At 40.9% G+C, this 23,367-nt stretch overlaps 1 protein-coding gene across 1 annotated transcript in view; it reads left to right on the plus strand.

The window, feature by feature from the left end:
* The first annotated feature begins 2,377 nt into the window (after positions 1–2,377).
* The window catches only part of adcy2a (adenylate cyclase 2a), a 42,715-nt gene continuing 21,725 nt past the window's right edge, over positions 2,378–23,367 (plus strand). Inside the window, exons 1-3 of the mRNA XM_056443724.1 lie at positions 2,378–2,882; positions 5,065–5,262; positions 13,921–14,082. Of these exons, the coding sequence (XP_056299699.1) occupies positions 2,652–2,882; positions 5,065–5,262; positions 13,921–14,082 (591 nt within the window). The 5' untranslated portion in view covers positions 2,378–2,651. The remainder of the gene's footprint in view (positions 2,883–5,064; positions 5,263–13,920; positions 14,083–23,367) is intronic.

The raw sequence follows: 23,367 nt of genomic DNA on the forward strand, positions 1-23,367 counted from the left end.
TGACTGATCCAGTCTCTGTAATAGGATGTCATGGTCAATAGTGTCGAACAGAACGAGTCCAGAGATGGGTCCTTTATCTGATACAATTAGGAGGTCATTTGTAATTTTCACTGCAGTGCTGTGTCTGTGCTGTGGTGTTTTCTAAAACGTTTAAAGGCTGCATTACAGTTAAGTGATATAATTGTCGAAATTATTCTTTTTCATCTGTTCTATTGTTCTTCTCGGCTCATTATATTAGTGATTTGTAAACGCACCAATGGTCAGGCCTACAATATAGTTTCAGTATCAATATCGAGGTAATTGGTAAAAAATATCATTTCATTTTCACTGTAGCACCGTGCCATTTCACCCCGAGTTTAGACAATATTGCAAGGAGAATGTGTGAGGTTAAATTTAGATGTGAAAGATGAAAGAAATGGCATGAAGATGTGCAGGGAGTGAACAAGATTAGGAAAGGAGGCACATTTCTATTATATTTTTTTAACCGCTGCCCACTACTGCTTGTAACGAAACCATCGCTCCCACGTGAGGCGACAATGCTCGCCACTACACCGCCGTGCAGCTGTAAAAATCACCGTAGGGAAATTCGGTCTTTGTATTCGAGCAGAGAATGGGATTTAGATCCGACGAAAGACAATGAAAGATAACAAAACCATCACAGCAGAATACACTGAGATAACAATTAATTAATTGAATATATATCACTTTTAGAAATCCTTTTTTGCTGCTGATACCAATTGCCGATAATTGATGATCCATATTGGCATAGTTTTTTATGTTCTGTTTCGTTATAGCAGCTGGAATATAAGCTTCCAGTCTATTGTTTTTCTTTCTCCACAGTCCCACAAATAATGTTGTTTCCCTCTTTGTGTGGTGCATTTTTTTTCGTGTCCTTGTCTTGTGAACTTTGCTTACCAACCCAATTAACCAGGATATTTGAATATTCAGAAATAATTGGACAATGACTGAGAACTTAGATGACAAGTAAGGTGGAAAATCAGAAATAACAAAGCAAGAATGATCCAGTAAGAGTTGAGTGCTTTGGATCCCCTGGCTGTTGGTAGAACTGATCCATTTATTTTTAATGAGTGGCAAATGACAAGGCCTTTAAACAGGTGTGCAGATGGGATCGTTAACTGTTGGCTTGACGAGTGTTTGTTTGGTGTGCAGTCGTCTTGTGTCTCCAGAAGCTCAAAGGCAGGTCTGTTGCTCTGGTTTCATCTACCTTTACCTAATCAAGGGGGCTGCCTTCAAAGGACTTTGAATCTTACTTGAGTTTGCTTTCGTTTGCTTTCGTTTGGACTCAAAACAAATTTTAAGGTAGTGCCAACAATTTGAATATTAAAATGGAAGTAGTTCAATGAGAAGGAACAACCAGGTGGTGTTTGGGTATGTTTCAATAGAAAAACAGCCCACGCTTATGCTCCGCCTCTCAACCATCCTGGTGCAAATAGATAGATCTGTGGTTGTAAGCGACTCGCCACACACTTGGTTACAAGAATGAAGTTTACAAAATTAATGTGCTGACTCTGCATGAACTCATTCACGAAAGTGACAACCCGAACAAGCCGTTGAAATATTCTTTGTAAAAATGGATATGTACAATGGGGATCTATTGCTTTGTGCAATTCAAACTCGGCACTCAAATTCTCAAGTTGTGAGAGAATTAGAGGAATTTGGAGTCATCATTAATTCATCTTCATAAAAGCAGTACTTTGACCAGCACAACTCTCATAATGTTTCAGCTGGTGTCTGTGCTAGTGCATGATTGCATGTGTGTGTGCATAATTTTTTTAGCATATTTAATGTGTGTGAGTGTTTGTCCGCTTTAATTTGTTATTGTTTTGCCCTACTCTCGGAGTTGCTCAATTACATATAAGGTTAAGATTCATCTGTCAGAATCGGTTATGACATTCAATTTAGTTAGCAATTAATCAATGTTTTTAATCTAGCAGTTTTAACATATTTGGCACGAAGACTAATTGTTGACTCTGGGGAGAGAGGGAGTGGGATTGCATGGGGTTTGATAGTGTGGGTTATCATGAGTCCAGCTCAATTAGTGTTTTCCCAATTTATATCTCAAAATTCTGATATTGCATAATACTACATAATAATGTATTTCTTTTATTTTCCTCTCTCTCTTTCTCTCTCTCACTTGCTGACTTCTCCCTGCTGCTGCGCCTTCTTTTTCCTCCTCTCCTCCGCCTTAGCCCTCTCTCCCTCCCCTTTCCCTTCACTTCCCTCCCACTTCTCTCTCACACTAAAGAGCACTCAGTCTCTGAGCTCCCCTTCATTTCCCGCTCCAACATGTTGGCAGGAGGAGAAAGAGGAGGATGCTGCGCTCTAGCCTCAGTGCGTTCTTGCCACCTCTCCAGCCAGCGCACACTGCCTCTGACTCAGACTCACCCTCAGCTTTCAGTTGTCTCCACCTGAGGGACTTAAGACAGGAGAGGGTAGAGGAACCGAAGGATAAGCACGAGATCAGCAACTCTCACATCAGGGTCCCCAACAGGAGCAACAACAGCAAGAGAGCTGTGCAGAGCACCTGCTCCTCATCTGTGGAGGAAACTACTAATACCTCAGCAGTGACCACCTCTTCTGCCTCCTCTAGTTTCCCTTCCTCCTGTTCCACCTTCTCGGCTCCAAGATCCATGTGGCAAGAGGCAATAAGGAGGAAGCGGTATCTCCTGGACCGGGCAGGGGATTCTGGTGAAGGAGATAAAGGAGGGGGACGAGGTCACGAGAAGAGGAACAGTTCCCCGGATTGGCTGTATGAGTCCTACTACTGTATGAGCCAGCAGCACCCTCTGATTGTGTTCCTGCTGCTCATAGTGATGGGAGCCTGCCTGGCTCTGCTGACTGTGTTTTTTGCTTCAGGACTGGTAAGCTGCTCTTTTACTACATGAGACAAACGGATGAATTTAGCAAATTTAAAAGTACAAATAAACCAACAACCTGGACTGTACAAACATGTGGATGTCAGGAAATGTTTAGTGTAAGCTATGTAAACACTGTGGACAGGGACATCCAGGCACATGAGCTGTGTACACACACCCATATTGTAGACTCTCATATTTTCAATGAGCATGCAAAAAAATAGGGTCACACAAACTAGCTTGCCAATCATGCGCGCACGCACACACACTATCTTCTGGCTTTTCAAACACAACACACAAGCTCCTCTCTCAGACTCATACACACAACACATACAGTTTATGCGCTCACAGCATGGGGTCCTCATAGCAGCACTAATGTGAAGAGAAGGGTGAGATAAAAGTGAGGAGGAATAAGGGGCTCAATTATTGTCTGAGTTCATGGTTGAAAGGAGATCTGTTTACCTCCTGTCTCTATTTTTATCTTGTTTTTAGCTTCACACTAAAAACCTGAAAATGCAGTACAGGCAAGGTACTCTGTTAGATTAAAAACAACAATCTGAACACAAATGTTGTTCAATAAAATAAAAAAATGCATATATATATATATATATATATAATGATTTTATATATAGATATACTAACATAACATTATTAAAGCTCATACAATGTTTGCCTCGTCATTTGAGTCTGCTATTAAGAAGGGATTATTCTCAATCACACGGAAAGAGCACTGGCACACACAAATCACTGGAACTGAATGAAAACCTTGAAGTTATTTCTCTTCACTATAAACAACAGATGGTGAGGTGCATTTTCATGCAATCAACACAATCAGACAAATCAGAATCAATTATGCCTAATTCGTAAATTAAAAATGGTCCCTTATCTAAAAGATCAAAAGTAACATCAGTTTATTATAATTTTCTTTTCTGATAATTGATTGGATTTTAATAACCTACTCCACACTGGTGTAGGTTATTTAGGATAGGATAGTTTTAAGGGCAAAAAAATCTTACTTTAAGAATATATTCTGTTATTTATTTTGGTTCTCAACAAACAAGGATCTCTGTAAATATATTTTCCTGTCAGGCTACTGCTGAGTCTATCTGTTCCACATCCTCTTTTCTTTTTGCGCTGTCGCTGTGCTGCTAGGCATGGCTTTTCCTGCTCCCTTCTTGTGTCTGTCATCTCTCACTTCCTGATATTTATGTCTTTTATTTGAATCTTATCATCCCTCCATTCTGCTATCTGGCTGACCTAAATCCTGTACTGTTTTGGAGCACTGCTCTGGGCGGGAGGAACTCTCAGTGGCTTTATGTGTCCACACACATCCCCTCCTGTCCCAGTGCATTGACTATGAGCATGAGAAAGGGAGAGAGGGGAGATGAGGGGCTAACAGAGGAGAGATGGAGAGGAAGAGGACATCTGCAAAGAGCAGTGTGAGAGATACTGACAACAACACAATGTTGTTGGTTAGGTTGCTTCTGAAAACAATGATGGAGTGAGTAAAAATTGGTTTTAGTGATGAATGACTTCAATGTTTAATAAAAAAATCAACATATTCAACTTTAATATACATTTTTATCAGAATGTATGACCGTTATTATTTACAACAGTGGTTTAAATTATAAATTGACAATAATCCAATAATTCTGCAAAAAAATAATAATCAGAGTCCAAAACAAGCTGTATTTATTGATGGATGGGGTTAAAGTATCACTGCGCAGTGAGGTCATTGTTACGAAGGTTTTTACCTAAACAGTCAAATCTGCCGACATATCATATCCTGATGCATTTCCATCCCCCGTCACACGACTGGAAAAGCAATGATGGGATGAAACCTGGCAAAAGCAGACGTTACAAACGACTCATTTCTCTGTACTATCCTCCTTGAAGAAACTCCTGAACATTTTATTAGAACTTTTAGATCCAAGAGTGTTTCAGAAAGGCAGCAGCAAATACATTATGTATGGGGCTTCAACTTTACTACTGGTTCACCTTTTTGCCTTTTATAATTTTTCCCTCATTCCTCTCAATATGAAGTTTGTTCCACTGGTAGGGATAGAAATTCTTAGATTTTATGATGTATTAATAGTATTCCTTTTCTCTCTGCTGAAGTACATCGCTCTTCCACCACGTGTCTCTGTGTCCCTCTTTTTCTTACATTTTAAATTGTTTCTTTTTTCAGAACATTGAGGACCACGTGACATTTGTGATCACTGTGCCCACAGCGCTGGCTATCTTCCTGGCGGTTTTTGTACTCGTCTGCATTGAGTCCATTTTCAAGAAGCTTCTTCGGGTTTTCTCCCTGGTCATCTGGGCATGCTTGGTTGCCATGGGTTACCTGTTTATGTTTTCTGGCGGGATCATCTGTCCGTGGGATCAGGTAAGAAACAGTAATGTCTTCTGTAGTGAATGCATTTGTTGTAGAGGAATATGCATTGTTCCAGAGTTTTGGGTGCACATATTCCCAAAAATATGTGATTGGTCACACAAGTTTGGCTGACATAACAGGTCTGTGTTTGAAACTGCACCTTGTACTCATCCTTGAGCAACATTACACCATTAAAACATACCGTTTGTTGAAAATAAAAGGAACTGTTGGGGTTTGCTCGTCAAAACAAATGTTGCTGTGCGCGGTACACCTTTTCTGGGCTCCGAAAGGCCAGACAGTGGGTACATGGAGGGATGGAGGTGTGTGTCTGTCTCATCATTAGCCTCTGCTTTATTTTGCAGCAGCGTAGGGGTTAAAGGGTACCTGTAGTGCAAAACAACAACGTGCTACATCCATTCGGCGCATCAAATAAATCATATTTACCCCGCCGCTATTGTCAACAAGTCACGCATAGCCCGAGGATTTACATTTCTTTGTCAACATTCCGAGTCCGTGAACGCTTCAGGGCGCAGCCATTTTGCTAGTTATTTACTCATGTCAAAGCTAACTATGACGTTGAGTCGTTGAAAGGAATTCAGCCAATCCGGAGTATGTAGGCAAATGTTAGGCCTCTCGCTTATGGGAGAATAAAGGTGAATATATTCAGAATATTAGTAATAATCACACCAACTCTGGTGATCGCAAATTAGCCTACATGAAACAACTGGCAAACTTACCGATTTGACAGTTCTCCCTCGGGTGCAGGCCCCCGAACATGTCGGCCGATCATTGCATCAATGAAAGACATCTCCAGCGCTGGCTTATGCGCGATGTAGCTATCAAGCTCACGCTTTTGTGTGAAGCAGATGAGGTCTAATGTCACGATATCATCGGACATAAGTTCGTGCTCTTTACAACAAATGCACTCTCTGTCTGTTTTTTGTGGCACACATTTCCCACAACTGCACCAAACGTCCGCCGACTTGCGTGCACGGTCCGCACGGTGAAGCATCTGGACCGGCGGTCCTTCGGCATCAACTTCATCAGAATCATCGCTATCATCGCTGTCACAATTCACTAAATGGGGATAGTCTGCTTTTAAAGGTTCAAACAAGTATCCAGTTGCTGAATCAGACAATCTTTCATCGTCCATATTATCAATCTCTCAGCATTTGTTTGCGGCGCCGACGTTGTTTATATTGGTATCTGAACACATCCGCTGTGGCTGGCTGTCGATCTCTCAACGATTTGACGTCACACCACCCGCGACATATTCAAGCTCCAGTGCAATGTCGCATGTCGGAGTTGAGGACTTTGAACAGCCTAAACTACGTATTGTTATTGAATACTGGACCGTCAGTGCATGAATAACCTTTAGAAACACATTGTCTTTTGATCTGGCTACATATTCGCTTTCACTACAGGTACCCTTTAAGGGTGAACAAGCCACAGTGAAGCCGATGCAGGGATGACGTTTTTTTTGTTCTCGTGTCACTCTGTCACTGACCACCCACTGGCTGGACATTAGTGTGCATGAAACGTGGTTGTCTTTCAGCATTCGTTGCACGTGTCATTATGGAGACGCCTCCTGCGGGACCTCATCAGAAACTCAAAAACTCCTTCTCATGAAAATAACGTTGGCAATACCAGCAACATGAATACCTTGCAAGAGGTAGTGGTAGCAATACCTTACCCCCAGAAAAATATTGCTTTTTTTGCTTCAACGCTAGCCAAGAAAGTAGTCGTATCTACTCTTACACTCGCCCAGTTGGTGCACAAGCTATTTAACGAATTCACAGACCAACAAGTGTTTGTCGCCCTCAAGCTAACTATGGCTACGGCTAACTATCCCATTGAAGCTAGAAAAAGCCTCAATCTTTGTTCCTGCGGCAATAAAATATCAGGCTGGGACACTCGCCCTGCGTGTGTCTGTAACCTCCACTGATGTGTATATCCACTGTGCTGCTCTCCCCCTTGAGCTAACTTGCTGTCGACCCACTGATGTATACAGCTGTGGGAACGGGGTATGTCCGAGGGTATGGCAGCCTCACCTGGGCCAATCGGGACTTCGCTGCTTCTTATGCTATTCTTGATGATGATGATGATGAAAGAGTTAGTCAGTTGACTTGGAGATCCTATGATGAAGAGGAGGAATTCTTCTTTACTGACGCTTGCTCGCAGGGATGCAAAGCCCCTGACGCTGAGGGAAGTAACCACCCGTCTCTAACATCTACCTTGGATTGTGACATGCAGAAGCCAACTCCCCAGGCCAGACATCAAACGGCACCACCCCCGTCTATCGCTACCAACACAGGCCATAGGCCTGATGGCTTCTTTTCTTGGGTAGAGCCGGCCCAGTCTGCCCCCTTCTTCCAGAGCATGTACGTGGGGACAGGCTTTAAGAGACGAGTCAGCCTACTCTCTCATTAAATGGAGAGCTGGGCTGCCTGCAATCAGTCAAACGGTTAAGAACAACAGATAATGGCTGCAGGAGCTATGTTGAATATCACTCTACCACATTTCAAAGACATTGACACATTTACTTGTGCAAACAAACTTCTAGGTCCATCAACGCCACCATACAAATATCTGGACTGAGGGGACGCTGGCCTCAAGTTCATGCTTAGGGAGGAGTGGTAGCTTGTAACCAATCAATGCCCGAGTAAGACTGTTACCGTCAAAGGGAGGTAGGCCGTTGACGAAATCCAAAGAGATGTGGCCTCAGGGATGATGAGGAATTTGCACGGGATGAAGAAAGCTGGATGAGGCTTGGCAGGTGCTCTCCTGTTGTCCACAGAACTGGCAAGCAGCGATGAATCCCTTGAGGTCTTCCTCCATGTAGGACAGAAAATATAATTTCGGTTGTACATTTTAGCTTACATTTTGGACTGATTACACACGCTTGAGTGCTTCCTGACATGTCATCGTTTATTTGTATGCCTCAGCGCCGGCAACATTAAGTCTTCAGGTTGTCTGTCTGTCTATCTAGTGCATTCTGGTGAAGGCAATATCTCAGGAACGAGATATTTTAATTTGGCCATATTGCTTGCTTTGATTTTGTAATTCAAAGGTCAAAGTCATTGTGACAATCAAAAAAGTATGTCAGTCACACTGGTGGAAAAATTGCAGTCAGCTGGTATGAAGGAAGCCTGGCCAATGTGTTGTGTGAAACTGCTGTAAATTAAGTTGTAAAAATAAATACATATCTTTGGACCATGCAAGCATCAAGGGGACGACTACAGGCTTGCTGACTGTTGTCCTCACAATATAATATGCCACTGCTCTATCTATGGTATTGAGAAGGTCACAGTTCCAGAGCAAAATTCGGCACCAACATTACATCTGTAGTTAAATGTGTCGAGACGAACAAACGGCAGAATTTGCAAAGCCCAGCCATGTGCTTCCTGCAACAACATGGCTCATTGAAATCAGTACAGTACATCAGGTCTTCATCTTTTGAAAGATGTACTTACCGAACAGTACTTGGCAAGACAGATGTATAGTGTGGTCTTATCTATCACAAATAGGTAGCTAAATATGCACGGATTCAAACGCCAAACTATTCGTTCCTTTCTCCTGCTTAGCAGTAATGCCAGGCCATTATGTCATTACTGCTCCCTGAATGCTGCATCTTACTTATCTGGAGCGACACTATTGTTGACTTGCACATCTCCCTGTGTGTTTAAGGGGCTTGCTTCCATATTATAGACTGAGGAAATTATAGTATAAGTATATGTGTGTGTATACATGTGTGTGTGTATATACTGTATATGTATATATATATATGTGTGTATATATATATATGCGTGTATATATGTATGTGTATACACATATATATATATATTAGGGCTGTGAAATTAATCACAGGTTTCTGTGGATTAAGCATGATTAATTACATATATTATATATTTATATGTATGTGTATATATATATGCTTTGATTTTCATGGATCTTATCTTAAGAACAGTATGTTAATCTTTGCTCATTTAGAGTACGAGTAGGTTTTTTTTGACATGTGGAGATCTGGCAATTCTATCCATAAACCATTTTGTACCTCGAGTCAGATTTGAGTTTGAAGTACAGTTGATGTTCTTCCACATGTAAACCTGGACTGGGAGCATGCTGAGCATTCAGACTATTATATTGTTTACCAAGTCTTTGAATCTGTGGTCACCCTGGTGTTACTGTGCAGTTGTAAAGTGGAAGTCTGCATCAGAAAATAATTTACTGACTGAGGCGAAGGAAAAGTCAAATAATGAAACGCTCTCTGTGCTGTAGCCATGAGAAGTAGGGGAATGAAACGGTGACTATAAGGAGGGTCGCATGCACTCCCACTGCCTCATGTAGAGCACTTAGCTCATTAAGGACGATGTCTTTTGTCCCATGTCATTCATGCAATGATCCTGTTGCTAGTCAGTAGATGAAAATGTTCGGCTCGAGTCCTGCATTGGTTGTGCTCCGAAACAAGCAGAGGCAGCGATCTCCAGAACATGACTTGGGAAGGACTTAGCCAGATGTTCCTCCTTTCCCAGCTGAGATGGACAGCATGGCACTGGAAAATATATTTTATCCCAAAATCAAGTGGCTAAAAACGATTATATTGGCAGCTAAAAGAGCCAGATATTTCTCTCGTAAGTTGGCAGAGACATAAACAGAGCTGAAAGACAGTTAATTTTGAACTTAAATTCATTACGTTGCAAAAGAAACCACTCCAAATACTTCAGAAAAAGCAAAATACGGCAATAAACTTAAGCAAAGCCAAGAGAATCACCAAAAAAGGGAAAGACATTTAGAACTCTTTCCATCAAAATTGGATGGGTTAATCCATAGTAAGTGTAGCACCGAAATGAAAGGAAACAAGATTTAAGTTTTGTTCTTCCAATTTAATGGTCAGTTACCAGTTGGGCATTATAGGTGTCGAAAGCAAAATTAGTCAAGTCCCATGTACCATTTTGTGTTGACCACCAGTAAGCTAATGAAATTAGTGTACTTTTAAATCTTCTTTAAGATAGAACATGTGGGAAGAGATGATGACTTGTTTTGAGACCAGGCCAGTTTCTCTATGTTGTATGTCTGAAAGATGATTCTAAGCAATGGCATTTTTAAAAATAATTTTTTAAACCTTGTTCTGGTATTATTATCGTCTCTGTATGCACTTTCCCATATCATAACTCCGGCGGCAGGAAGTGAGCTGTCAAAACAACTGGTGTTTATATTGAAATCTACACCGATAAACGGCGAGACAGGACAAGAGATGGTGACATTACAAACTGCACTGTCAGTATAGTACACTGTCAGGTAAAATAAAAATCAGAGGGTTCAAGTATTTCCTCATCTGTGTTGTGCTCACCGTCACCACTCTCCCAGAGTTAGTTTGTAGACAGCACACTTTCTATTTTCAAACCTGAAATCAATGGGATGCTTATCCTCTCCCCACAAAGCCCTCTGTGTTTGCTGACGGTGGAGAGATGGGCTTATCTGTATGGTGCAGCCTCCACCCCTCACTGAGAGATGTCTGGAACCTGCATTATGTCCTCCTTTCCTTCTTTCCGTGTCTCTCGATCCCTCGCTGTGGGTCACACACACATGTTCAGATGCACACACACACACTCCTTTGTGAGTATACGGCCAGCCTCATTAGGCTTTAGGACCGAGGAGGTGGTGAAAGCAGAGTTGGGGTAAGGAAGAAGCCTGCCAGGAGGATGGAATAGTAAAGAGGAGCGTAGATGGTGAAAATAGGACAGGAAATACTGATTGGGGTTATACAAGTGAGGGAGACCAAGAGAGATGCAATATATCATTTGAAGAGGATTAATTAAGCCATTTCCTTAGATCAGGTTGGTGTTTTGATTCTAAAACACTGGAAAACAATATATTTTCAGAAACAGAATGATTGTGGTAATTTCAAACCAAGCACTTTGGCTTGATGTCTAATATCTGCAGTGTTGCATTTAGTTCAGGATCTTTTATATAAATCAACCAATATGTCAGTTTTCTCAGATTTAGTACAGCGAGAAAAGAAGGGAGCATATGTCTTTTCTTAGGGCTAAATAGCAGACACAAGCACACACACACCTACACACGCATATGGACACATGCACACACACACACACTCCACCACTCCACATTGTAAATCTAGCCTGTAAACTAATCTCTGCCACAGACTGTAGACTAAAAGCCTGATGTAATCTGACACTCTGTCTCTATAATTTGTTTTATGAACCCTCTTCAGCGTCATTATCAAGGATTGATTCATGGTGCAGAAGCAGAGTTGACTGAACCATGATGGACCACGAAAAACCCATGTCCACTTAATTGTCAGAGAGAGGGTCTTTATGTGCTGGTCGTAACCACACTGAAGGAAACTCCTCGCTGTTTTATTACTGCATCAAGTATCAATTATGCAGGCGAACTCAGCAGGTGTGTCTCCCCTGCAGACTCTCCATTATCCTCGGTTCAGTTTCATGATTCAGTCGCTGCATCGGATTTCCGATCATTCATTTAGAAAAGGCTTTATGGACGCAAATTATGTTGCTGCGCTCGATGGCATTTGTCAATTAGCAGCTCCCTCTTATATTGGAAGTCATTTAATACCTTCTTATTCTTCGTCTGAGATCGTAAATGAATAAAATGTTTCTTATTTAAAAATGAAAAACAATCTGTTGCATTCGTCATCTGTTCTGCACTCGCTTAACTTAAAAAGTTAAGCGAGTTTTGATCATTTCTTTTTAATTTTCATGATGACGGGTGAGACTCTGCCTCACCTGGCCTTCCCTGGAGATTATGCCAGGTGGACACAGCTGACAGCCTTACAGCTAATCCAATTGATGTGTCGGAGACGGGTTAAATCCATCAAAATGTGAACACATGCAGAAACCTGTCAGTGTATCAGGTTATCATTGCAGCTTGGGTGTTTATTCAGCTCAATTGACGAGAGGTTAACCTATATTGCCGAAGTGGTGTCATGTGCGGTTGTATCGGTGTAGTTTTGCAAGTAAGAGTTCTAGTACTTGAACACAGTATTGGGGCCCATCCCTACTCTCTGTCGATGTTTAGATGTTCTCACCCATACTGTGACTGTGACACCCTGCCTGAAGGCGCCTCAGTGGAACGAATCAATCATCCTTGTGTCTTCTTATCCTGTGCCAGCTAGTGAACCTTTCGGCAAGTACAGATCAGATGTGTTTTATCTCGATAACATGACGTTATATGAAGTTGTGGCATCTCCTCTTTTAACCTCCCTTGCTTACACAAGGCAGTCTACATACCCCATAGTTTGCTGTGGCGCTTTGGTACGAGCATTCATGCAGCCGCAAAGCTGGCATGAGGAGCAAAGGCAAGAACAGTGTCATTTTAGCTGGACTTAAATATTTTCCACCATCCCTGCATGGTTAAAAATAAAAGAGAACAGACCATTTGCTCTGGAAAATCAAAATGATATTCACTGTCACGCAGAAGGGATTATTAAAGAAAGCTGTTGGTTTATGCAGTCATGTAGACGGCTTTAAATAATAGTAAAAATGGAGATGCCAGACTAAAGATTTAAAGATGCTCCACTGATTGTGAAAAATAAACAGTTGTGGCGCAGGTTGGAGTGAGGGCCTGTACGGTTTGGTGGCCATAGTTCTGCCATGAGCAATAATAGAAAGTGGTGACATAATGCCAATGCAGAAGTGACCCCTGCCCGCCCAAAAAGTCATTTTGCACTTTTGAGCAAAATTGCCATTTATTAGAGATGGCACCGAGAAGTTTGTGTGCTTTTGCCAAAGGTTAGGACACATCAAAGTTACTTAACACGTGGGTTGGCTTGTATATTTAAAGTTTGTTGTTGTTGTTGTATAGAGAAGAGGAGACAACAACCTGACAATTGCCAAAGCCATCACAGGTGGTCCACCAAGACATCCTATCCATCCCTTTGTTACTGTTTTGAAACGGATCACTGTCAAATGTTTACTATGAGGCCGGAGAATTTTTTTTTTTTTACTCAAATTATGTGAGATGGGTAACTTGTATAGAAACGGACACTCAGCCATTAGCCACAAACAATGACATAGGTACTAAGCTAACCTATAAGATAGTATTGCACGTCTTACCGGTAGAAGAAAAGTATCACAGTACCCTGCTGTCACAAATGGTACAATACTCTATTGTATTAGTACCAATATTTAAAGAATGGCAGTGTTTTTAATAAGAGCCGTATTTATGAGAATTTCCCACCATGTCAACATATTTCTCACTTGAGCACAATTATAACAAACAATACACAAATAAAGCATTATCTTAGAAGCAAATATCAAACGATGATCTGTTACTTTTATTTACATTCACTACCGTAGTCGGCTATTAAGACATTATCATTGTAGAAATGTGTTCGTCACCAAGGCTCAAACAGAGGAGGTACTTTGTCTTGGTTGTATTTTCTTTCCTCTTCATTTCTCTGATCCCTGATGAAGCTGCATATCGTATAAATAAGCGTAACTTTAGCAAGCAGTGTTGGTGGTTATCAAACTGAGGCCACGCTCTCTCTTTCCTTATTTTTGTCAACACTGACATTTTATTTCTGTCTGTATTTTCCCTTCTTGTGCATCCATCCATCTCTCTGGTCTCTTTCACTCTCTCTGTTCTGCTTTACTCTGCAGGTGTGTCATCAGTGTGTCTCTCTCTCCACAGGTGTCATTCTTCCTGTTCATTGTGTTTGTGGTATACACCATGCTGCCGTTCTCCATGCGGGACGCCATCATCGCCAGTGTCCTGACGTCCGCCTCTCACACCATTGTGTTGAGTGTCTGCCTGTCCACCACAGCTGACCACATGGAACCAGTCGTCTCGCAGGTAAGGCGATCAGACATAAGTGTGTGTTAATAGTATGAGACACATTGATACGCAATAGAACAGAGACGCTCCTCACAATATGCAAACACCACTGTGTGCTTAAACCCAACCACATTCATTTATTAATTATGAATTATTAATTGCCTTGAACAATGCATAATTGTTTCCTGCAGCGTGTTGGGTTAATATATATAATGTTTCTGGTCATTTTAATCACTAGAGCCAGCAACCGGTTAGCTTAGCTTAGCATAAGAACTGATAACGGGAAGAAATGGCTAGCCTAGCTCTGACAATTTGCCATTTTATTCGGGGGTTATGTCAAATTATGTGCCAGGACCAGTAACTTCCTGGAGTCGCTTACTTAGCCAAGACTTAGACAAGAAACGGAAGTTGATTTTGTGTGTATTTTATTATATTTTAATGTTGTGTACTATCTGGACCTTGAGTCTGTAATAAAAGTTTGATTGATTATTTGATTGTTGATCCAAACATTTAGTGGACCTGTATTGTACTAACTAGTGATTTACCTTTAGGAAAACAATATGGGATATGTTGGAGGAATACTTTTGGAATTATTCAATCTGGGTTTAATTTTTCCAAATATTTGCTATATATTACCCTAATCCGTTGTGCTCAAAATGATGTCTCAGTTCTTCAGACATGTTTATGTACATCTAGTGCCCAGGGAACACTGCTCTACAATCATTTGTTTTGTTTTATTATCCAGATTTAATCTTAATGGAATTGTTTTTTCCCTTTTCAGACATTTAATGTTTCTGGTCATTTTAATCATTATCATAAATTCTGTATGTCTAGCAAACAAACAAATGTGCCCTTTAAACTAAAACTGATTAGGCATAGCAGCTGAGGGGTAGCAATTCAAATGTGTTTTTTATACTTTATGAAAAGGTCACCCTTTTTTCAGCAGTATTGCTGTTTCAAGCGCAAATGTTCTGGCAGTTTGCAGAAGAAAGACCACAATAAAAATATCAGAAAACAATTATCTGGCTCATGCAGACTTTAATTCATTTGAACTCATTCAAACCTGATTGCAGAAACCAATGATTGCCTATACACCTACGGCTCATTTCAACTAATGCATAAAGCAAACAACATTACTTTAACAACCATTTCATCCACGCAACACCTCACTTAATCATAGATTTCAGTCCAGGATGCAATTTACAGTTCAGAGGCACAAAGTGCATTGTTAGTCTCCAAAGAGGGCTCATTATTTGTATTAATACAATAGCATGTTCTCATCTTGGCCACCTCCTACATGTGAATTACTCCTCTTTTCACCTTTTTTGAGTTTTTTACTGTTTGTCAACCCTGTTGCTCAATCACACAGTATAGAATACAATTTTCTCCATTCTGAGATTTGTTGTGGGCACCAGTAATGGATTTATACGCAGTGCTCAGCAGTCAATCTTTAGGGTAGTTTGAGAAGGCTTGTAAAGCCTGTCTAAGCATGAGGGAAACTAGTCCCTCCCTCTCTTCAAGAATAATTGTCTTAACAATACTGTCTTTCAGTTAACTGGAAGAAATCTATATGGAGGATCTCTTAAACAATGCAGATAATGACGATACATGCATGTGCTTGTGCAAAAATAGTTCTATTTTAGAACTCAATTATGATTCTTGTGCCTGTATCTTCATGTTTCTTTGTATTCCCGACCCTCAAACCTTCACAAACATTCTCTATTGCCTCTGTGGACTGTGGCGTGATGGCCTGGTATTCAGTCTACTTTTCTTTCATCTGTAACTGGTGCATGAGCATACCGGCATCTAGCCAGCCTGGGGCCGTGCGCTCCATGGTTACTATCGGCCAGCTCCTATGTGCACCAGGCCGGTTTGGCGGTCAGCATAAATCCAGTGGAAAATCGGCCTTTTAAGAGTCCTTTCAGAGAATTTCCCTTGTAAAATATTGGATAGTATCAGAATCAGTGTAAAAGCATAAAAGTACATTTGATATAAATGACTTAAGTTGAAATCTGAGGTAATTAGTTAATTATGTAATATTATATATTATTCGGATCACCTTTTTCAGAATTATGCCAACAAATACATTGAAAGGGCTGTTGTAGAGGTGTGCTTAATCATGGTAAGTACGATAGTGTAATGTTTAAAGTGGGAAATGTCGATCAATAATATGGACGGACTTTGAATGAATGACAATGCCAGTGCTAAAGTGCTGTATTGTTAGTGGGTGGTTTTTTTTCTTGTTGCAAGAGATCACTGTGCCAGACATATAAGGAAGGCTTTTAATTTGTTTGTGTTGTCTGTGTGTGGCAAGTTACAAATACTATTTTGTAAGACGACAGCTTGCTGCTCGATTGGCAGTCGAGACGGTATTCTGGGCAAGACGTGACCTTGCCACGGAACAAAATGCCCATGAGTAAACATGGACTGCCTGCTCTGTGTCATCCCATTTGTATTCGTGGTCAGTAACAGTCATGGAGTTTTGTTGTAGTTTTTTGTTATATCCTTAGAGCCAAGTCTGCATTTGTGGTTAGGTCAGGATAATGACATAGGAAATGGACATGGTGTACTCTGGTCCCAATACAGTATGTGTGTAAGGCAACCGGGCAGAGAGTTTCACAGAAGACTTTCATAGGAAGATGAAGACATTTCCTGAATAATGGGAGCATACAGATGAAAATGATGCCCTTGATAGGCATTCCAGATGGCTGGAACCTACACTTACATTTACAAAAAGAAGAGAAGTTGTAAAGCACTTGACATTAAACCAGTTTTAAAGTCGAAGAAAGTAAAGAGTAAAAAATATTACGGAAAACAATAATCCCAATAAAGCTAACAATTGTAGAGAGAGAAAGGAGGTTGAATGCGTTGTCTCTGCAATCCTGCTTGTAGCTACAGTTGTTTTTATTCTGGGTTTAGCAACAAGCCACCCACTCACAGATCATGTGAAATTCAAGGCTTTCAATTTTCAGTGCAAATGTTGGTATTGTAGTTAAGAGAGTAAACATTTGAAAAATATCTCATACTACTACATCGTAACACTGCATTCATCTACATTTTTGGAATACATTTAAATTATGTTAGTGTTAGAAGAGCACTTCAGACAGATTTAGCAACAAGTACAATTGAATTTAGCTCCAGCCAGTTTGGCTTGTAACTTTGCCCGTTATGAGGATTCATCAGTTGCTTGTAATCTACCTCCTCTGATATATCTTGATAAGCATCTCTTACCCATCCTAACTTATATTAATTAATAACTGTGGTAGTATTTGTAGTAATATTAAACCGAATGCATACTGGACTGTATGTTTCTTCCCAGTGTAATGTGTATCATGCAATGTGTACTGTGTCGTGTATACATCTGCATTAATATACTACTATCAGAGTACTTAACATACATCTGAAATAACTTTTCCAGGCCATTCAAAGGTTTTAACAAATTAAATGCTAAATATGTGTATTGTAAAATAAACAATATTAACAAGTAACTCCCACACTAAAATTAAAAAAAACATTGAGGAAACACAACATGACATAAATGGTCATTATGAAATGATCTTGCTATATCTTCAGCCGTGAAAGGCTGACAACTCCCTTTTACTCTGAAACATGCGGAACAGTGAGACGTCATTGCAGTAAGTGATCCAAACTAAATGATAATGTACTGCGGTATCTATGTTATCTACCACTAATCAATTTATGCAGCCTGATTTCATCTGTTCCTTGAGATTAGACCTTGTTTCTTTTAAATGTAGTTGTTGGCCAAAAGATCCAAAAGCCATTTTATCGAAGTGCATTTCTATTATGTGTGCTGTTTTGAGTGAGTTGAGTGAGCAACAGTGCATGGAAACAAAATACATGCACACATATGTATGTCTATACAAACTATTTCCATCAGGAAATTGTTGGGTTTATTATTATTACATTATTTATGATATTATATATACTGTCAGAGAATTGTATCCCTATTGCCAACTCCTGTGTACAGTAAGTGTTTCTGTGTGTGTGTGTGTCAGAGAGAGTGTGCATGCATACATTTTCTTCCTGTGTTTCTCTGGCAATCTGCCAGTGTCGGTAAATCCCTTTGTGTCAGGACCAGCTCAGACCTACATGTTTCTTTTTAGATAAGAGCAGTGAGGTTGAGTGACATGATGCTCCGAGGTTTATGTGTCGGAGGGTATGAAGACCTCTCCAGTTTTCAATGCATCATTTGCCAGGTTGAGGCTGATGTGTTTGTAGGACTACAACATGCTTTTCAATCGGATGTCAAATGGGGGAATAAAGGCCAATTTGACTTGTGACTGAATAACTACCTCTGGTTGGACACTGAACGGAAGATTATTTTCTGCCGGTTTATTTCATTTGAGAGGAAATAGCTTTTTCCAGTAGCAATATCACGTTAAACGACTATGCTAAGAACATGCAGTTGACTGTCATTTTTCTACAGCCAGAGATGTACAGTAGCACATCGGATTCATCGCCTCCTCGTAGGGCTGCCTCCTTTGAGACGATTAGTCGACGTCTTGCTCGCTTTGGGCTTTGTCAAGATCTCTCTGAATGCATTTTGTATTAGTTGCTCACAGAGTTGGGAATATTGAGTTCACAGGTTCATTTACTGTAATCTGCTGGGAAGTACTTGGTGAAGAGGAATAAGAAACAGTCTGGTTGATCCCTGAAACATCTGTTGTTTGGAAGAACTGGCATATTGAAGTCTTACATACTTCAAGTGATCCTGCACACATGTTCTACATTTAGCCCGTAGCTTTTTCAGTCATGATTCCCTAACATTCTACAACTGAGATTTTGAATATGTGAATGGCGAGACTTTTTTTATCCGCTTACTTGGTTAAAAAAAGTAAATAAACCCCTTGAGGACATAAAATATTACAATATTGCTCAAGTGCATGAAGAAGGCCCTTGAAACGAACCATTGGATAAGAAAATCCACCACATGTCTGTTCAGTAAATGTGCAGCTAATAATATTCTCATCTACTCTCAGCGAGAAACTCAGTCTGTAAATTTACCAAAATGTCCAACTATTCCCAATGAAACCCACACATGCATACATGCAGGCACATATACTGAAACGCATTCTCACACTCGGTATGTGTACATCTATGGTGTGTAGGATTTGTACTTTACTTTCATTCAGCTCAGCAATTTGTAAGAAAAAAACACCTGTCTATCCTATAAAGGATTTGTAAATGTCCACACTCTTGTGCATTGCACTAGTGTGCATACAAACTGTCCAGAGGGTATTTAGTGAGAAGGAACAAGACCGACGTCTCCACTTTGTCAAGTCCATTAAACTCAACAGTGTTGGCTCAGTGGATCAGCACATTTATTGGAAAGGTGAAAGCTCCCCGTTCGGTCCAGATGTGCATGTCCTATTAAAAAATATTTAATTCCAGTGTTTACAAACGTAGAATTATAATCTATGACATTTTCATTTGAGAATTATCCCGCCGGAGTATCACCCAAATATAGTTTCATCTTTTGTCTCTTTTTTTAAATTTGAAAATCGAGTAGTGATTCGAGACCACATGCTTTCATTGTATGTAACCCAGGATCAAGGTTTCCGACGACACTTCTCTTGAGAATTTTTGCAGGCATTCGTTCATGTCTGTGAAAGGGATCATGAAAACATGTCTGCCACTAGGTCATTAAAACAAAACTCACTTTCTCAGTGATCTTAGCCAGTTTTCTTGCTTTACGTATGGTAGTATAATAACAGCCATAATGGCCTCTCTGATTTACAAAATTCCTGAATCACCACAAGGGTTTAAGGCCCTTTAGAGACCATGCTTACCTAACCCAACTATGTTGTCTGTAATTGGGTACCAGAGAGGTACGGATGATTCACACTGCTGACCTTTGATATTCCTGTCAGTGTCTTGTCTAACATCTGTCAGCTAATAGAGTACCACCCCCCTCACCAGCCACAAAGAAGTAGTAATCTACATCTAACATCGACGTTTTTGAGGACTACAAAATTGTAATGAGTTACTATTGCTAATATTTCGGTCGCTACCATTTTTAATTGGCAGACTCTCGAAGAGGAGATGAATGGTTAGCTGAGTGGATTTTTAATTAAATATGAGAATGATTTGAGGTTATTTAAAGTGTGATTATAAAATATTGCATACAATTGATGTTCCGCTGAAACCCTTTTTATAAAGCGTCTGACAAAAGGCCCAGTCCATCTCCTTATGCCTGCTTTCAGTCGTTCAGTGTTCGTGAATGAACCCTGTGCTCGGCACACTGTTCTGTTGCCCAAAGTTCATGCTGTTTTGTTCCACTTTCTATAGAAAATAAAATCATGAACGAAGCCAGTCCTGGAAATATAATGCCTTTTAATTTGGAGAAAATAACTGTTGGAAATGTTCAGAAAGGAGACAATGAATTCAGTGGACAGCCTAAGGGCTGTCTGGCCTAAATACAGTGAATAGATGTGAACATGAACGCAGGCCTCTCACGAATAATGGCCTTTTCTTTTGTCAGATATAAAGGAGCTACATGCAGTATTTAATACATTCAACTGATGTATTTTGAGAATCTGTGTAAGCACTGATGCTGCCGGTAGAATGGAAAATAGAAAATAATCTATGTGCAGATAATCAGTGAGAGGTACTCGTCTTGCAGCTCAAGAATATAAAGTTTAAACAACTATATAGTGTAAAAGGAAATAAAGATTCACTAAAGGTTTGAGTGCGAAGTCTGACGCAAACCTCTTTTAATGCAATTTACAATTATTCTGTTACTATTAGCTGTTTGGCACATCACTGTGATGTGAGAGAGAATGTGAGAGGGTGAGTGAGAGCGAGTGAGATAGCGAGCGAGAGCGCGACAGAAAATTTCCTGTGGTCGGTGTGAAAAGAAGGTCATTATGTTGGAAAGAAAGACTGCAGGTTTGAGAGAGAGATGGAGAGAGTAAAAGAGAAATATAGGGAGAGGAAAATAAGAGAGGTCGTCATTACGCTGTAAAAAAACCTGCAGGTTCAAGGAAAATTGGTGAGTTTGAGACGGGGCATGCAGAGAAACTAGAGAGATTGTCAATGAATATGAAAGAGGGCGATCAAAATGTATATCTTGTTTGTATGATGTGATGGGGGAGAACCATAACATTTTGGATTAAATTGCAAATTATTGAGCTTGAGGATATTTGGGCTCCTGGGTCTTTCTAGTCACCTGTCATCACCGGGTCCCATTCTTTCATAATAGTTTCTCGTTTGGAGCCTCTTGTGTCGTGCTGCCATGGGGACGCATGAAATGTGAATGAAAGTAAAGTACTGTTTTGAAACGGTCTTCATTTCTCGCAGATCACAATTTGCGCTCTGTGGGTCAAGTGAAGGGATTTTGGTTGGAGAAACCATTCATGCTCATGTGTCATATTTAACACGCGTTCTTTTGTATGCTCTGCTGTTATGGATATTGACTCAAAAAAGTGGGCGGTGGGGGTAAAGAGTTATAAACGGACAATGCATTAGCTATTATCTTCACAATTGTTCTTGGACGTCAGCTCTTTCTATTTATCCGTTCCTCGTAAATCATTGCATACAAATATAACGTGTTTGTTACCATCACGTACGAAGTATGCTTCATGAATATATCATTGATTCCCCTTTCATCATTTCGACATTGTGAATGCTGAAAGTAAACAGTAAACGCAGTTGCAATTGTTGAATGTATAAAAAAAATAAGAGACATCTTTGCAGATATTATAAATCCTTGATTTGGGATAAAATGCACAGTTACCCAAATCAAAGGACATATCTCAGTATTTTTATGTCATGTAGTAAGTATGTTTCTGTCTTGTCTATATTAACATTGTGTAACGAGATTCGCGCCGTCACCAAGGATCAGCCAATACCGGGATATTTGACAACATACTTTATTCAGGGCTTCAGACAGAAGACTGCCTCTCTGCTCACTCTGCTCTGCTCCTTTATGGGAGCCGGTCAGCTGCTGGCTGATTGCCATTCAACCAGCCGCCAAGGCCAATTAGAGACTCCACCCCCACAGCTGCCACACCCCCACCGCCCGATTTAGGCCGGGGCTCCATCCCCATGAGAGTGGGGCGGAGAAGGGGGTTCTGGGGTCAGCTGAGACGGCAAAGGGGAACTGGGACCGGCCGGGCCGACGGGTCACAGGGTCACAGGGTACGACCTTCGCACCGATTACAGGTGGCCCTCGCGCCGACGGGGTCACAGGAGTCGGCCTTCGCGCCGACGGGTCACCGGGATCGGCCTCCGCGCCGACGGGTTACTGGTCACAGGGGTCGGCCTTTGCGCCGACGGGTCACGGGAGCCTGGGTCGGCCTTCGCGCCGATGGGTCACGGGTATCAGGGGTTGGCAGCGCCGATGGGTCCCGGGTATCAGGGGCCGGCAGCGCCGACAGGTCACGGAAAGCAGGGGCCAGCCACAGCTGCTGGAGGGCGCACGTCTGCCTCGCAGCCAGGTCCTGGAGGCACCTATCCATTTTCAGTGTATTATCAACAGTAGATGGAGGGTCGGCACAGCACCAATTTTGGAGAAACAGCCAGTAGTACTGACATGATAACTACTGCCATGGACAAGGGCAGCAGCTAAATGTAATTGTAATAACCTAAAAGAAAGGCACAGATAGATAACTCTTTCTAAATTAAGAATCTTATCATCACTTCATCTTTCTTTCAAACTGCCTTTTTTCTTACCTGAAAGTGAAATGTATCTCTGCTCCCTTCAAAGCCTCAGACTCCTTTTACAAAAAGAGCCTAATAATTTCCACTTTTAGTTCTATTCGTTGTTGGAACATATTTTTTTAAATAGCATACGTAACACATATGGTTTTCTAGGTAGGTCTTTTTTTAGGTGGCTAAAATACATTTTGCTCCTGCCCCCGTCCTCAGCGGTGCGTTGCTTTCCTTCTTCGCTGGTAATACTGTAATACACACACTATGGAACCAAGTATCGCGTGCAACCTCATTTCCAAACACCAAAACTATCACATTAAGGAAAAGCTTTTGCCCCATTTCTGACATTAAAGGTTTTACTTAAGCCTTGGTTCCACCACACAAAAGCTCATTTCCTTCTGAGGACTTATAGTGCAGAAAGTACTGTTCTTCTTTCACATTTGAGCGTGTGAAAACATCAATTGTATGACCGGATGCGTGATCTTAAGTGTGTAATTGTCTTCACACTGTAACCACGAGATGAAATGGCTTTTCTGAATAATTTTCTTTGTCGGTCACACACCAACAAATGGTACTGTTGAATGTATTCTATTTCACAGCTTTATTCCTCTTAAAGAAATGACAGAGTTT

The sequence above is a fragment of the Pseudoliparis swirei genome, chromosome 22 (assembly GCF_029220125.1).
Source record: "Pseudoliparis swirei isolate HS2019 ecotype Mariana Trench chromosome 22, NWPU_hadal_v1, whole genome shotgun sequence".
Classification (NCBI taxonomy): Eukaryota; Metazoa; Chordata; class Actinopteri; order Perciformes; family Liparidae; genus Pseudoliparis; species Pseudoliparis swirei.